The 16,820-nt window shown below is 35.8% G+C and overlaps 3 protein-coding genes across 5 annotated transcripts in view; 1 reads left to right on the top strand and 2 right to left on the bottom strand.

Annotated features, from left to right (window-relative positions):
• The window catches only part of LOC109544562 (neuropeptide CCHamide-2 receptor), a 16,205-nt gene extending 9,284 nt beyond the window's left edge, over positions 1 to 6,921 (bottom strand). The window contains exons 1-3 of the mRNA XM_019914834.2: positions 6,810 to 6,921; positions 3,441 to 3,627; positions 2,136 to 2,355 (exon numbers count right to left, since the gene is read on the bottom strand). Of these exons, the coding sequence (XP_019770393.2) occupies positions 2,136 to 2,355; positions 3,441 to 3,627; positions 6,810 to 6,825 (423 nt within the window). The 5' untranslated portion in view covers positions 6,826 to 6,921. The remainder of the gene's footprint in view (positions 1 to 2,135; positions 2,356 to 3,440; positions 3,628 to 6,809) is intronic.
• An 805-nt stretch (positions 6,922 to 7,726) lies between these two features.
• Positions 7,727 to 10,364, bottom strand: LOC109544566 (probable tRNA (guanine(26)-N(2))-dimethyltransferase). 3 transcript variants are annotated; one of them, XM_048664318.1, is made up of 9 exons: positions 10,308 to 10,364; positions 10,165 to 10,273; positions 9,520 to 9,637; positions 9,152 to 9,460; positions 8,722 to 9,096; positions 8,508 to 8,670; positions 8,245 to 8,456; positions 7,882 to 8,187; positions 7,727 to 7,822 (listed from the first exon to the last, which is right to left on the bottom strand). In XM_048664318.1, exons 2-9 carry the CDS (start codon positions 10,256 to 10,258, stop codon positions 7,741 to 7,743), a joined length of 1,659 nt encoding a protein of 552 aa, XP_048520275.1. In that variant the 5' UTR covers positions 10,259 to 10,273; positions 10,308 to 10,364; the 3' UTR covers positions 7,727 to 7,740. The 3 variants fall into 3 exon arrangements, with proteins under 3 accessions (XP_048520275.1, XP_019770400.2, XP_019770399.2); XM_019914841.2 differs by having other exon boundaries at positions 10,165 to 10,347; XM_019914840.2 differs by lacking the exons at positions 10,165 to 10,273; positions 10,308 to 10,364 and adding an exon at positions 9,968 to 10,073.
• Positions 10,365 to 10,621: 257 nt separating this feature from the next.
• On the top strand, positions 10,622 to 16,440 carry LOC109544565 (alkyldihydroxyacetonephosphate synthase, peroxisomal). Its single transcript, XM_019914839.2, has 7 exons — positions 10,622 to 10,811; positions 12,529 to 12,615; positions 13,037 to 13,379; positions 13,442 to 13,706; positions 13,773 to 14,049; positions 15,207 to 15,513; positions 15,750 to 16,440. Exons 1-7 carry the CDS (start codon positions 10,741 to 10,743, stop codon positions 16,200 to 16,202), a joined length of 1,803 nt encoding a protein of 600 aa, XP_019770398.2. The 5' UTR covers positions 10,622 to 10,740; the 3' UTR covers positions 16,203 to 16,440.
• Positions 16,441 to 16,820: the final 380 nt, after the last annotated feature.

Raw genomic sequence — 16,820 nt, forward strand, 5'->3', positions numbered from 1 at the left:
TAATAAAAATTTTAAAATCAAATCAGATTGCAATGAAAAAAAAACACAATTATTACCTTAACGCAAAACTGGCAATTTTTTTTGCAAATAGCTGAAAAACTGATGATTATAAATTACTCAAAAGTACATTTGCTGTGCAGTGTCTGAAAATCAAATGTCTGGGTTTCAGAAAAAATTCAAAGACTCCACTGCTAATAACAAATTTTTGGTTCAAGAGCCTAAAGTAGTTCAGCCTTTTCCTACAAAACCAATAATTTATAGATAATTATATTGATAACTTTGACTTAATTAATGACATCTTAAAATATAAAACAAAAACGAGAAAAGACTACAATTCGGAAAAAAAATGTATATCTTTCAACCGTCAATTTCTCGGAAAACATTTGGAATGACAGGTTTTCACTAAGTATTAAGTTTGTTAAAAACTGATGAAGGATAACACATAAGACTGGCGAAATGTTACTATATACAGTGGCTCAAATATTAGAGCCAATTGAATCCTAGCAAAATATTAACAAGTGGAGCACGCAATGTCGAGGCAAAATATTGTAAATTCTAAAAAATTTTGCAAAATCCAATTAACTTGAACAGCGTGTCGACATACAAAAAACTAAGCATTTGTGGTCTACTTTATTTGAGAAATACATCATGTTTTGTATAATTTTTTCGGCCAATCATCAACTTTTTACATGTGTGTTTTTGAGAACAAGCACAGCTTTTCACCTAAAAATCTGTTTAATATGCATACAAAAGAATCTAAAAAATGTTTGCGTTTACAATAAGAAACAAAAGTCCGTTTCGTTTTTGTCGCTTAAAGACCGTCTTTTTTAACCACAAATATTTCGATTATTTCGGATATGAATCGAGTGTTAATGAGCTCGTTTGAAAACTCGTTGAAAATTGTTCTGAATTTGAGGCATTTCGAACAAGTTAAGTCTTTTAAATGCATTTCGAAACAAGTTTGTTTTCGTTCAAAATCGTTATTTCCTTGTGTATTTCTGAGCTTGATAAATCTTCTATTATCTACCTAGGTGGGTATCTATTATTCTTTAATTCCCATCAATTTATTAAAAATTTAAATAGATAATAGATACTATATCCGAAACTGCTGATATAATTGCAACTTTTTTACCATTTTCTTCTCGTTTTCACCAGAAAATTGACGAAAAATGGATAGAAATCCATCTAGAAAACTCCTCCCTATCTGGGGAGTAAATTATCGCTAAAGACTGGTCTTTTCATAAGGGATTTAGCAAACCTACATCGGCAAGCTCATTTGCGCAATGTTTCGGAAACAAAACACTTTCTGTTATTAATAACTGAACTAGTTCGAGGAAATTATATTGGAAAAACGGTCACAAAGTGGTAAATGGGGCTCATTGTTGATGGAAGACAGCACAACATACCGCTAAAAATTGCAGAAATACTTTCAATTTTAAACATGTTGGTTAAGCAATAAGGGAAATTGAGCGCAAAAAACAAAAAGAAGCATAGCAGACGTACAGATAAAAAAATGTAGGAAATGAAGTACAAAAAAAATATGGAACTTTGTATCAAAAATTATTTTAGAATTCATCAATGACTTTGTAAGTGACCAAAATTATATAAAAAATCATTAAAACCGAATGCAAAGATGAATGGCAATATATTTTGCGTGAAAATGTGTGCTAACAGCGGCTAAAATTGACCGAAATGCGACTTAAAGAATAAAAGCCGGGTGGAGGAAGCCGAATGCAAAAACTGAAGTAGAGAACGAAACAATTTTTATGCGAAGCCAAAGAGTTTCCAAACAAACCGATTTTTTTGCAATGGAAACCAACTTGAATTATTTACTTTTGCCACGGCAGGATTGTCTGCATTTTAGGGCAAAAGGTCTTTTGCAGTGCGTTCAAAGCGCACTTGTCCACTTCAGTTCTGATGTTTATTTTTTCTTTCACCGAAAGCAAACCCGGCTGATATTAAATCTGACCTGTGTAATTCGATACTGGAAATTCATTTGGTTCGGAAATTCCCCAGGGAAAGGCCTGAAAGTCATTTTTCAATACGGCAGGATATTTATATATTTACGCGAATTCCTCCGAATTGGAAAAATTCCATTTCTTACATAAATATTTTGTCGAAATTTGGATACTCACTTGAAGTCTTTTGAGCGGATTAACGATGGCGCAATACCGTTCCGCCGAAAGAGCGGTAAGTGTGAAAACGGAAACTCCTATGCTAATATCTTTCACACATTCGGATATTTTGCACACTGCAACGCCCCATGGCCAATACTCTACAGTGTAGACGATGGAGGTGAACGGGACGCAGGTGATAATCACTAGCAGATCAGCCAGAGCCAGGGAGAAAATATATCTGGAAATAAAACCCTCAGTTACTTGAAGTGTGAATGAGAACTCAGCTTTCCTAATGTTCTAAACTGTTAAATCTTCAGCAAGTTCATAAAATTTGTTTCATTCATGTAGGTGGATAAACAAGCTGAGATGAAGATTTGCCCAAATCTCCCAATTAAACCACCCTTGTACTTTGATTTCCGTTTTTAGTTTGAATTTGTTCGTTATTTGCTCTGTCTGTCTAACAGGCAGCGCCAAAATCCAGCATGCACAAATAAGAAGCCGAAAATGAAATTATAATCCGCTGAACGTGCTGATAATCAAAAGTGGATAACCGATGGACCGAATTCTGAACACCACATCGATCATTTTTTAATCTTTAAAAATCTTTTGTCAATTGCGGAATTTCTACTGTTGATTCCATTTGGTTGGAGGGCGATGCACCGCCGAGCAATTTTTCATTTATTTCCTTTTACTGAGCGTTTTGGTTGCTTACAAACGAATAACATTAATTAAATTGAAACTACCTACTACCTAGAAAATTCCATGGAAGCCCGAATGCAATATAACAAACAGTTCAGCTGAGAAGTTCAATTATAACGCTAACGCGCCTTTCATGTCAGACGTACGATAGTTTTCCAGGGCTATTTGCCGATAAACTTTCCCATTGAAGTTTGGCTAACAATGCGAGTATTGCTTTAAGAAAAATTTATTATTTTCTCGAATCTTCCGAATGGATTAGAAGGATATAATTGCAGTTGCGCGAAAAATGCGCGATTGATTTAGGAAGGAAAATTAACACTAACAGGCAGGCACAAGAAAAATGTGTTTCGAATGTAGTAAATCCTGCATGAGAAAGCGCAAATGAAGACCCAAAAACGTGAAAAATTATGCCAAAGTGGAATCGAGTGCATCGTTAAATTGTTTTCAAGTTATTGATGTTTTTATTTTTTCGCGCTTTGGGAATCATTATTTGGAAACCTTTGCCTCAGTTGCGGGAATGCGATGCTACCAAAGACAAATTAACTTATGAAATAATGAAGAATTTTTCAACAGATTAAACGAATGAATAAAAAAGCCAAAAATGCAGATTTAGTAGATACTTACGTATTTGGAACGTTCCGCATTGCTTGATGCCGCAAAAAAACGATCACCAAAGTGCCGTTTCCGATGACGCCGACAACAAAAATGAGAAAGAAAACTATGGGAACTATGTACGTTTCTACCCGCTGTCCATACGGCGTGTAGCCCTCCTCAGGTTCCAGGGACACGTTGAAGATGTTCGGCTCATACTCTGCAATAAAAACCATAAATAACATAAAACATGGAATAATTTGCAGCTTGATGGTTTTCCATCTTCAACCCTCGGCTCTTGGGAAACTTTTTTACGTGATGAGTTTTTAGATAAACCATCAATTCGAGCACTCGTTAGAGTGTATCGAACAGGGCGTCATTAATTTCGCCACGTTATTCTCACTTATCATACCTGAAATTAATTGTTTCAAAGCGGTTTGAATTGTAGAAGTGTTTTCGAATTGCAACGTTTGACTTTTATAACGCTCGCATTATTTTAGGCTGATTGATTAATTGCACTTTGCCGAACTGTTGTCTTTGGACGCCACTTAAAATAGGCGCTCCAAACTATAGCAGGAAACTTTGGAAACTATTCTTTTCATAATAATTTGGCGACCAAAAGGAGTTTACTGGAAACTTTTTTTTGGTAATCGCAGCTCAAGTAGAGGTTTCAGTACGGGCATTGAAATGAGTAATTTTGGAAGATTAATTGACGATTTTTAGAAACACTCTGACCGTGGCGCGTGAGTTTCACACGTGTAGATGATCCTTTTCGACTTTTACCTACAACTTATCCTAATCTTAAAGCTGGTTTAGGGCTATTTTAGAATTCTAGTTATTACCGTTGATATCTTTTGATGCTAAACGTAAGTTCTGAGATCTATTTAATCAAAAATGACCTAAAATTCGTAAACCATTTTACGAATTGTAATTTGTAAAAATTATAACCTATCAAAAGCATGTCATTTTTGAAGTATGTATGTCAATTTAGTCGATTGTTCAATGTTGGGTAATGTACTACGCCGCGCAAAGAACTCCGTGAATATTTCGCAAATTTGTCAAATTTTTCCGGTTTTTATTAGAAAAATTGTTGAATCTCTGAAATGGCGATGTTTTCTCCAACAATTAGTCATATATTGAGCAACAGCAAAAAACGCGATTTTTTAAATTGGTCTGACGTTTGCTGTCAACCAAACCACGGTTATACTCACATGCGCCCGCTACATAGCACGATCGAATATTGTTGACATTGAAGTGTTTTCGCTTCAGAGTTTTCAGGATTTTTCATTCGAAGAAGATGCATAAATGAATGGCAGAATAGAAGGTAAGATTTTTATTAGCAAATGCTATTTGTAACGCCGTTTTCCTCATTTCTGGGACAATTTTCAATTTCAATTCAATTTTCAATTTTCAAGTATGATAGTATTTTTTAAAGCCGCATACAATGCACTCAGACCAACTGGTCAGTTTTTTGGACTTTTAGATCGCTCCTCGACGACGGTCTAAAAGTACGAAAAACTCAGCAATGTCAGCGAAATTCCAACTCTTTCAAATATTTCGGAAATATGAGTAAGTTGACATGATCGCATTTGTCCAGTGTAAGCTCTCGAGCGAATTATTTGGTCGGAAGGAAGGTCGGCAAAAATGTTTCTACCGCGGCCTTAAAATTCGGAAAACTCGCCAGTTTCAGCTGCCTTCCTGGAGCAGCAAAATAGTGTAATCAGTTTCAATAATGGCCTTAAGCCGAAAAAATCCTTAATACGATCTAAATCCTTTGCGAGCGACTAAGCAAATATTGACGCCAAATCTCTATACAACGTCTTTATTCCGTATAAAGGACAAATTTTCCATAAAGAACCATTATTCAACAGCAAAGTAAATATGTAGGTATATCATTACTTCCGTTTACCGGTGTTTGTTTCTTGAGGATTAACGCGAAGTATTTATACTGGTTTAGCCGAAATAATTGTCAAATAGATTTATTTGTCTTACTACTGCCTACTCGAAATAATGATACAATTTCCTTATCGCCGCTTATTTCGCTGTGTATTTCACTCCTATCGAATATTAATAGTTCGAACTTACATTCTGGTATTGGTAAAAGGGTTCAAAACCAATTATCGCGTCGTCCCCCTCAAGTAAAATATCCTTAAAGTAAACGCTGATATTCGATAATGGAGCAGGAAGAGCAATATAGGATGATATTTGAATCGCTATGTCGCGAAATGGATTTTCTATTTCTTCAGATTTATGATGGCTTTAAAGATTAACAATATAAGTTACTCGCCGATGCTGCTAAGTTTAATCCGTCTCCTACTTTTTGTTTAAATAAAGCATAAAGCATAGCAGAAGTTCTGAATAAAAAAAATTAAAAAATGTACCTACGCTAGAAAATATTTAAAATCAAAACTATCACTGACATAAAATCGATTTGAAACTATCCGAATTCAAAGTTATGCCTCAAATAAGAGCAAAGTTATGCACCCTCGCATGTTTTATTCATCGCAGATAAAAATCCCTGAAGAAAGCTTTTTGGATAAAAAAAATCCTTTTCAATATAGATAAATAACAAATAGTAACAAATTATTTAAAATGTCACATAGAAAACTTTGCAAATTGGCACATTTCAACCGCGCACTAATTAATTAGAAGAAAATTTGCAATCCACAACACACTTTTATTGGAATGACCAGCGCGATTTAATTAACTACATCAATTGAATGGATACTTTAATTAATCCCTTGAATATCCACATAATTATATCTATATATGTACTTATCTATGGAACTACTCTATATAAAATATATTTTGGTTTACCAACATGCCTATTTGAAAGCCTAATTAAAACATGTATACAAATAAACCAAAATTTTAATTAACAGTAGTGACAACCAATTAATATCATGCAATCCAGTACATTTTCGCGTGCCTAAACTTTCCGCAAGTTTCGAAGCGGTTTTACCAAAGCTGAGTAGTTTCTACTGGTAAATTGTGCGGTTCTGACCCTAAATCGTATAAAAAGAATTTAACTGAAAAACTACTATCGCCTCAATATGCTTTCCAATTTAATAAAATCTCAGTAAAAATAAGAAGCCAGTTTTGTTAATTTTATTAAATTAATTTGTCTGGTGCCAATGAAGTTTCTGGAGTTTTTCCTAAATTGCTCTCGAGTTTAATGCTATGCAAATTAATCTCTACACTTGAATACTACCGAAGGAATAATTAGATGATAGACAAATAAATACCGTGAAACTTAGTTCTAAAGTAGCTAGTAGTGCATTGAGTCGACCCTTGAGAATTTAACACTAAGTTTTCATTAGTTTTGCTCTAGATACATTTAAGATTTTTATTATTGTTTTATTAACAGTTTGGTGAATAGTAAAAATTCGAAGAAACACTCACCGGTAGTCGTCTCCATAATAGATTTGCATACGCAAAAAGCGAGCACACACGGAAACTATTAGCGCAATATTTTCCCGCTCTTGCCTGTGGGACTCAAGAGACAGGAGGACGCGGAAATACTAAAGCAGTAAATCATAACTTTTGTGAAGTGCGAAAACGGCTCTAGACAGGAATTATTGCCTTGCGCAAAATATCCGTTATTCGAAAAAGAAACAGCTATAGAGCTGGACAAAATAAATAAAATCCTGGATATAAACGGATAGACTTGTTGTCGTTTCTGTTTCAAAACAGACATTCCATATGTGCTTAGCCTATTTCCTCCAAGGAATGGATTTTCCGTTATTCTTTGTGGTCGCTTTTAATTAAAAAATGAAGTGGAATGTTGCTAAGAGTGGCGATTTATTTTTCTCGTCTTACAATTTGTTCAACTATTCGGCATTTTATTAAGGCGTTATTTGCACGCAAAGTGTTAAATCACATACACTTTGTTCGACTGATAATCTCTGGATAATACAATTGAAGTCCGAAGATCAAAATGATGGTCATCTTGCTTCAACAATCACAGATCCTCCTAAACTACAGCCTTTTTCCGAAGAGTTCAGGCAGAAAATCCAAGGAACAGTGGAATTAACTTTGTTTCCGTGAAATCGCATCAGCTTTTTGCGGATAGTGTCTCAAGAAGCATTTCGCTACTCGCTTCAAAGTGTATTAATTTAGTAAACATTTCACTTTTCGCTCTCTCCGCCGATACGCATGATACAAAAGCAATATCGGATAATTGTATTACGTTTTAAGGCTTTTCACATCTTTACACGATCGCTCGCTTCTAATAAGCGATTTTACATCATTTTTTTCTTGGGTTTTCAAAAGAAATAGATGAACTGGGAACTTGTGGAAAGGGATAAAAACGAGACTAAAATTATATGATGATTTATTCCAAACTTTCAGAGTCATCAGTTCGTTTCCGCTTTCCTTGATTTTTATGGCTTTTTAACATCGGATTCTGCCCAACCCTAAAACAATCAACCAGGTAATTTAAGGATAAATGAAATAGCTGTGTAGTTTTACTTACATTGCTTGGGCTCGTGAGCCCGGGCCCCAAAACCGTAGGGGGTTCTGTTGGAACCTCACCAGTCCCTTTTGTTTAGACGCCGGATTGGCAGCTGGATGCAACTCAAACGAATATTCCTTTTCGGGTGATTTTTCGAGGATTGTGGTCGCAACCTTATTGTTAGCTATACTCTTTTGGGATGTCGGATGCAGCTTTTCCCAACATCTCATGATGTCCCATATAACGTGAGCAGGTGCGTTCGTTTTAATAGAGTTCTTGTGCGTGTGCGTATATGAAACTTGGTAGCCCGCGTTTAAAATAGCTGACCTATAAAAAACGCATTTTTTAGTTGGTAACTTGCGTTTAAGTATGTATGGAAGTTACCTTATAGTTAGCATCGATGGGTTTTCAACTTTAATAGTGTTGGACAACCGGTCTAGAGTATAGTAAAGTGGAACATCGACTAACTCTTCCAATACCATGCTTAGTATCCCTCGGATGCGCTTGAAGGTGCCCAAATACGGCGGAGCGGCCTCAAGAACTTGCTTAACAAAATCGGGAGAATGGATCGGGGCTGTCCAAATCGGTCCTCCTATCTATATTGCCTAGATTATTACCCAAAATAAATCAATCACAAAACCACTTACATGATAAGGGCTTCCACACTGCTGGCAATTTCTTGTTACCGGCGGGCCTGTCGGCAGGCAAAACTTCACCAGATTGTTGTTCTTTTGATGCGGTTTTCTCATTCCTAGCGGTTGTAGCTCGAAACCATCACACCCAGTACAATGGTAAACATGCGACAACTTGCTAAACCCCAAATGTTAAGCTGAAACCATTTTGCACAACTAAAAATCCTACCTTGTGGTGTTTTTGCACTTTGCAGCCCCTGAGTGCACCCTCACAAAAACTCTAATGTAAAAATCAGCAGAAACGCATAGAATTGGTTCGATGTAACGGCTGTATCGGTTGGCGTGCGCCTCAATGCATTGCAATAAAATGCGGATTGCCATTTCGTGGCAACATTTCATTTTTAGAGAAATTGCTCCATATTTAACGTAACACGTTTCTGGACTGTTTCCAGCTAAAACCGCCATATCAGTGGCGGTTACTAGCAAAAGTCCCCCCTTTTTGATAGACTGAACTGCTGAGTCCAGGAATATTGATGGGCATCCATAAGGGTCTAAATCTATTACATCAAACTGCTTTTCTCTTCGGTGCTGATACATCAGCATTCTACAATGGAGTTTAGTTGAGGAACATTGAACAGATTTAACAAATAGACACCTACGTGGCATCATTGTGGCTGGAAGTTACCAGATTTTCGACATTATTCAAAGCGATATTGTTGTTGATATCATTCACAGCCTCCTTAGAGATATCGTTTGCAATAATATTGTTTATGCCAGGGATTTCCTTCGCATATCGAATGCTTCGCAGCCCTGTAGCGGAAAGAGCCTCCAAGATGCACAAACCATCATCATATTTAATGCCGGGACTTCGGATATCAACAACAAGATTGTCTTCATCTGAAATTTGCTTGTTCTTGGCGTTCCGCTCCTGCCGAAGCAATTTTGCAAACGTTGCGATTGCAATAATACTGCGTGCAAGAATTCCTGATCAAAATTCAACTCGGTTAAGTTTAAAGCGCTAAATCACCTCAAGTCCCTGTTAAATTCTTGAACAGGGTTATAGAAAACCTTGCCCGATGTCCGCACCTTTGCACGTCCTTCTAGGATTTCTTGATCCGGTTTGGGTTCTTCAACTTCGTCCATGACTGAAAAGCAAATAAACTTAAGTTGGAATTTGCGTCTGGAAGCTTTCACCAGTACCAAATATGGTCCGGTTGGCGTGCGCGTATTTGATATGGAGCTCAATTTATTTAATTTATTATAAATGCGCTTCATAATCATATTATACACATGTAAATAAATCAAAATTTAACGGACATGTTCATATGAAGAAGTTCACCGAAATATTCTTCAGCGGTAGTGTTGTACCTTCCGCCCTATTGAAGAAAATGCGCTTTTTAGAAAGTAACACATTGAAAAGGTTAAGTCTTCTCTTAATTAAGTAAATAAAGAATTGGAATTAGCACTGAAAATACCCAAAAACATAGTGCTGCCTTTCCGTTTCATAGTCATTACAATGCTCTTTTTGGTGCCTAATAACTTCATTGAAGGCATATTTTCAGCAAAATTGAATAAATCTGTCTCCTTCATTTGTTCAGTTCTCACCAGCACTGCTAAATCGAATCAAATATGTTCCAATTCTAAAGTTTTGTAGTCAAAAAGAAATGGTTACCTGCACAAACGCCTAGAGTTCTACGCTTGAGCAACTGAATGCTACTTTTACATTTATTCTTCAAAAATTCTTTGAACAATATAAGCTTTCGCATAAAGAAACTTTAAACCATAGATAAAGACGAGTGACAAAATGCTTTAAACTTCAAAGAAAGTTTGTAAAAGTATTTTGGAAGCTAGGTTAGATGATCAGAAAGTGAGGTTAAAAGACGAAATCTGCTTCATTTTGCTTCAATTTGGGTGTGAAGGAACGTTCATAAATTGTGAAACAGACGATTTTTATGTAATAATTACTGAATTTGCACCAGTTAATATAATTTTATGCACTTTGGTAAGTAAAGTTAACTTAAATTTACCTCCTCTGGGTGATTGGGCTAGAAAATTTAAGAAATTTTGTGATTTTGTAACTAATTTGCTCAACGCGGCATCTGTGTGGCATTACGTCATAATTTTTTCTGACGTTCGATAATTCGCTGATGACAATGACAACATTCAAAAGCTAATACAATCCTTAAAATACATCTCAGGTATGATTTAAATTAAATAAGTATTGAAAACATTCAGACACACGGTTAACATGAGCGTAGAGTGTAAAGTCTCCAGTCCGTCCTTTCCCATTCGGGTTAGGAGCGCTATTCCGAAACACCGGTAAGATGCCAACTAATTTATTTTCAGCTTTCAAATTTTTTAATAGTTTTTCTTTAGAATGACTGAAACAATTTAAAAAACCGTTTTTGCTACATGATTTACTAAAGCTTTTTGGATATTGAAAGTTTGTATAAAGAGTCTACCCGCCAAGCATAGGTTTTTATATGAAACAAATTGAACAAAATTTCTTCATGATTTAATTGTTATTGGCAAGTTGGGAACAAATAATCAGCAGTATACCGAATCTATCCTTGTACCAAGCATAGAAAACTAATAAACCTGTTATAAAAGCGCGTTAAATAGCTAAATTTTAGGTTTATTTCATTTACATTTAAGTTCCAGTATGTGTTGTACTCATGTATTGTGAAAAAACACCTGCGCTCAATTGAACGGATTGATATTAGAAGACTAGCGGCTTAATAATTAAAGAACGTCCCTAAAGGGACGACTGGTTTAGATGATTAACCGGGTTAATCCGCTTTCTTTTATAGTACATACCTACTCAGTTTTATTTTTAATGAAAACGGAAGTAATAAACCTGCTGTTCCAAACTCGTGTATTCCAGTTCGTTCCGGATGGATTTAATTCTTTAAAGTTGTTTAAATGTTTGAAATCTCGCTCAAAACATAGTTGCAATATTTAAGTAAATGTTTTCAAATAACTCGTAACAAAACTGGCTTCAAATGTCGGTATTTGACGAGTTAAAAAAATATATGTGCATAAAGCTTCGATATCGGCTAGTGTTAGGCAAAGCATGAAAGATACAGCTGGCCTTCGGTATTTCGTCTGCAGTAATGACGATTTTATTATTATGATTTCAAAACTCATATTGTTTTATTAGAAGTTGGTCCGGCTGTTTTGCTCCTTTTTATCAATTTACCATGATTGTAAAACCTAATTTGTTTGAATCCTTTTCCATTTATGCCCATAAAAGTTCTGCCAATGATTTTTTATCATTTATATAATTTATCCTATAACAGTCACTTTCAGAAAATAGTTTTGTGTCCGACATGTTAGTATTTCGATAATTGTATACTTTCATTTTACTGAAATTTACTGGTATTATCCATATTGTGGTTAGTGAGTTAGTAGTATTAAACCGTATGATCTCACTGTTAGTCATCAAGCAACAGAATTAATCAAAGTGTATTTATTTCATTTTTCATTTCATGCCCGATAAACCCACAATAATTGTGTGCACAATTTATTTCGTGCCATTCAGTTCATTCCAGTTAAATGTCGCAAGCTCCATTTACCTAAGTGAATGTTTATATGTAATAGATAAGAGATAAGGGGATAAGAAGTTATTGATTTATGGGGTTCTTTGTTAAAAGTAAAAAGTTTTTTTGAAATTACCCAACCTAGTTTAAATAAAGGAGTTTCTACATCGGTAGCCAGGAAAATCAGATTATTATCAATAGTTTTTTAATGTGTGAAGAAGCGCGAAGTTTTGAGCTGAGAATAGTGCACAGTTAGTACGTGCACGGGCTTTATTTTATGGCTTCCTTTCGGCACATTTGGGTTTGGAGCGAAACATTTACCAGTTTTGAGATACCCGGTAATTTATTTTCGAACGAAATGTTCTCTGCTTGAAACTAGGATAATTTTGGGCATGGTGACGCTGAATTTTTATATTATTTTTGTTTGGCATTTTTTTCGGTTGCTATTTGTTGAGTTTTAACTACTGGTCTGTAATCTAAGCAATATTTTGTTGCAGACAGGAGTTGTTGAAATGGAATGGCTGGGGATACAATGATTCGAAATTTATCGTTGATAATAAGCAAGTATATTTTTCAGGAAAAAGGTACGTATTTGGGAATTTTTCAGCGAAAATGTTGTGATAAATTCGAATTTAATCACTAATCGTATCATCAGTTATATTAATTTGTTGATGAACATTTTAATTGAGGAATTTATGTTGCTCATTACATAAATTTGATTATTACATTACAAACCAACTTTGATGAATCATTTTACAATAGAGGCGCGTGTGTCGCGCGATTTGTATAAATATTGCATACAGTTGCTTTGAATAATCGATATTTAAGATCAGATTCTCATTATACAAGGTGTTCCCAAATTAAACCGACTAACTTTTAGGGTTGGATCATGTGCTTTATAAACATATAGTTTTTTACTAACTAATAGATTTACTACTATTTAATAGATAAATATTCATATAAGTTAATATAAGTTAAGCTTTGATTCTTTTAACCAACTGCTAGATATCCCATTGGTGAACTGCGCCTACCAAACCTGATTGGTTGGGTTACACAAACTTTGGGCGTAGATTTATCGAATCCCAGTTCATGTCAGGACACACCAACGAACTCACAATATCCCCCGCCCATCATACCTGAAGAGATTTTTAAGCAATTAAAATCCCTTCATATATCGTACTCAGTGGATGTTTTGGATCGAGTGGTTCGCGCCCATGGACACACGTTGCACGATATTTTCATTTTGCGAAATGGGCGATTTACTCGCATTCCTGATCTGGTCCTCTGGCCCGAGTCCCATGAAGATGTTTTGCACATTGTAAGGCTAGCTGATGAGTTTAATGTAGTTGTAAGTGAAACGTAGAATCTAACCGGTGGAATTCTATAAAGTAGTGCCTTTTATGCTGATAGATTATTCCGTTTGGTGGTGGGACAGCAGTATCTGGGGCGGTAGAATGTCCAAGTGACGAATCCAGGCCGATAATCTCGCTTGACACTTCGCAAATGAACCGAATTTTGTGGTTGAATAAGGATAACTTGGTGGCCTGTTGTGAGAGCGGTATTATCGGCCAAGATCTGGAAAGGGAATTGAATCGTCTTGGCTACACTTCGGGGCATGAGCCTGATAGTTATGAGTTTTCTAGTTTGGGAGGTTGGGTAGCGACTAGAGCGTCAGGTAAATACGGTGTTCAGTTAAAGCCCCACACTTTCAAGCGGCTTGCATGAGATCCAATCTATTTAGGCATGAAGAAAAACACCTACGGCAATATCGAAGACTTGGTAGTTCACGCCAAAATGGTGACGCCGAAAGGAGTGCTGGAAAAGAGCTGCCAAGTGCCGAGAATGAGCTGCGGCCCCGATTTCAATCACGTAGTAATGGGCTCAGAAGGATCACTTGGTGTTGTCACGGAAGTTATCCTCAAAATCCGCCCGTTGCCTCAAAGCAAGCGATATGGATCTATGGTGTTTCCAGATTTTGAATCAGGCGTCAAATGTATGAGGGAAGTCGCCAAGCAAAGGTTTGTGTTTTGGGTAAAAGAAATCATTGCTTTTTGTATTACTCATTAAAAACCAGTTTTTCGTGTTCTTTCCCACATGAACAACGGATTTGCATGATTAAATTTTTTACAAGCTTATTGTGAAAATATGTATTTTAACAATTATTTCTGGTTTAGCAGAAGTGTACCAAATACCCGTGACTGTTTTTTTTACTTTCAGGCCAAAGAATTTTTAGATAAATGAAAATACATTAATTTTTGCTCAGAATATTGTTACAGTAGATATTTTCTGCGGATAATGTGTGAAAAATGGTTTATTTCGGAAAAAAGTACATTAAGACGGTAGAATACAAAGCAATTATGCAAAGCAAGATGGAATAAAACGATCGATCTATTTATACATAATTTATCAGCGTACGACGGTCAACTATTATCAGTTTGTGTTCTACAATTCATAAAGCTTAAGAACGGGACGGTAATCAATGTAAAATTGCCATCCGTGGTTAAAAATAAGGAAAATTGCATTTTCGCTGTATTAAAAAAATGTTTTCGATGTACCTATGATCATTTTAAAATTTTCTCGTGATAAATAATGCTTTTATTATTATTGCTATTGTCAGATTTATTAGAAAGGAAACTCCTACTAGGTGTTTTTTGTGCGATATTTTTCCTCTAAATGTTAATAATTGTGAAATTAGTTGAAGGAAATCACGGATCAAATGCATTTCGTACTGAACTAATAAAAACAATATAGTTTAATCTCGAAAGCAGTAAAATAAACAGGAACAAAGTTATCAAGAGGCAATTAACAAACAATCGTATTGCCGAGATAAGTTTACTTTTATGACCCAATTTTTCACGCAAAAATAAATAAACGTTATCGCAAGTTCACATGTTCCAGCCTGTATTTTTTCGGGCGGCACATCGTCTTTATTTTACTGTTTGTTTTATTTAAAATCCAGCAAAACAGTTTCTCATGTTGGTTTTGCTGCAAATTAAGTAGTAGATTTACTATATAAACAAAAACGTTGTTGCGACCAAAATTTACGCAAAAACTTCCTAGAAAAATTGATCTTCATGAAAAGTGCTGATTTCTTTGCGCATTTTTGAAGACTGGCCGCTTTATTATATTCCTCATTTAATCAAACATTTTCTATGTGATTTGTATAATATTTCAGATGTCAACCCGCATCCATTAGACTAATGGATAACGAGCAATTTAAATTCGGCATGATATTGAAACCCGAATCGTCTTCTATGAGTTTGGTATTGGACGGGTTGAAGCAATTTTATATCACGGTCATAAAGGGTTTTCATCCTGATCGAATGTGTGTCATGACGTTGCTCTTTGAAGGAGATGAGAAAGACGTAATAATAAGCGAGCAGAAGATTTATGGAATCGGGAAACTGTTTGGCGGCGTTCCCGCAGGAGAGCGAAATGGCGAAAGGGGATACATGTTGACTTTTGTTATTGCATACATCAGGGTAAGTGGACGTTGAAAAAGGACGAACATATTTTATTAAATTAAATATAAAGTTTGTTTTTCTGTAAGTGACGTGCGTTTCCGTTTTGCTCATATTGTTAAGCAGCGCAAAATGAATCAATAGGTATTTCCAGAAAACAACAAATCAATCTTAAATGTTGACTTTTTTTACTGATTGTCTTTGCTATTTTAATCTCGTTGATTAATTTCAAACAGTGAAATGTTTTTTTGCACTAGGATTTGGGGTTGCAATACAATGTGGTGGCAGAATCGTTCGAAACATCCGTGCCTTGGGACCGAGCCATCACTCTAGTAAAAAACGTTAAATACGTTGTCACCACCCAGTGCCAAAGACATGGAATAACACATTTTATCATCAACTCCCGAGTTACGCAAACCTACGATGTTGGATGCGTTATTTACTTCTATTTGGGGTTCAATTACTCAAATATATCCGATCCTGTTGGAGTGCACCATCAATTGGAGGAGAAGGCTCGCGATGAGATTATCGCGTGCGGTGGCAGCGTCTCGCATCATCACGGAATAGGAAAACTCCGACGAAAATGGTACAAAGACACAGTTTCCGGAGTGGGTGTGGACCTGTACGTGTCCACTAAACGAGAACTTGACCCAAAAAATATTTTTGCCACCAATAACTTTATTGCGTCGATACCAAAGAGTAAACTGTAGTGTTGCCGCGGGATCTTGCCTAGCCGGTTTTGCCATTTTCTATGCCAAATTTTTTTGATTAGTATTTATTTAATAGGTTTTGCACGTCGTGAATTTTTGACCATTTGCACCACAGTATTATCATAATAGTAGTTACCTTTTAGCTTTAAGCACTTAGTATTTATACATTGATAAGTGGTCTGATTAGTAATTTAATGTGTTTGAAACAGTTTGGACTGAATAAAGTGTGTTTATTTTGTCTGGTTTATTTATTTATGCCTTCACAATATCGTTGGTTCTTTCAATTTGCTCATTACGTTCCTCTCTGATTTGACTTAATGTAGCGAGAATTGAGCAAAATGGAGCAGTATTTGCATAGACATCATTATCAAAAATGAGCAATCTCCAGTGAAAACTTTTTTCACAAGTTCAGCCTGAGTGTAGCGCTTTGATGAAGGTTTATAAGAAGCGTTGATTTTTGAAGTGATAACTTTTTATGGGAGAGTGAACCGATTTTTCTCGGTCACGGCGAGCCACTCCGGCTTCTTCGCGCCTGAGGCTTGGGACGCACAAATGCACTTTGAATTCGACATTTTTCTCTTAGTGCGGGTGCATCTGTAGATCTGATAAACTTTTCAA

This window comes from Dendroctonus ponderosae, unplaced genomic scaffold (genome assembly GCF_020466585.1).
Source record: "Dendroctonus ponderosae isolate FM_Combo_2020 unplaced genomic scaffold, Dpon_F_20191213v2 Dpon_F_20191213_2, whole genome shotgun sequence".
Classification (NCBI taxonomy): Eukaryota; Metazoa; Arthropoda; class Insecta; order Coleoptera; family Curculionidae; genus Dendroctonus; species Dendroctonus ponderosae.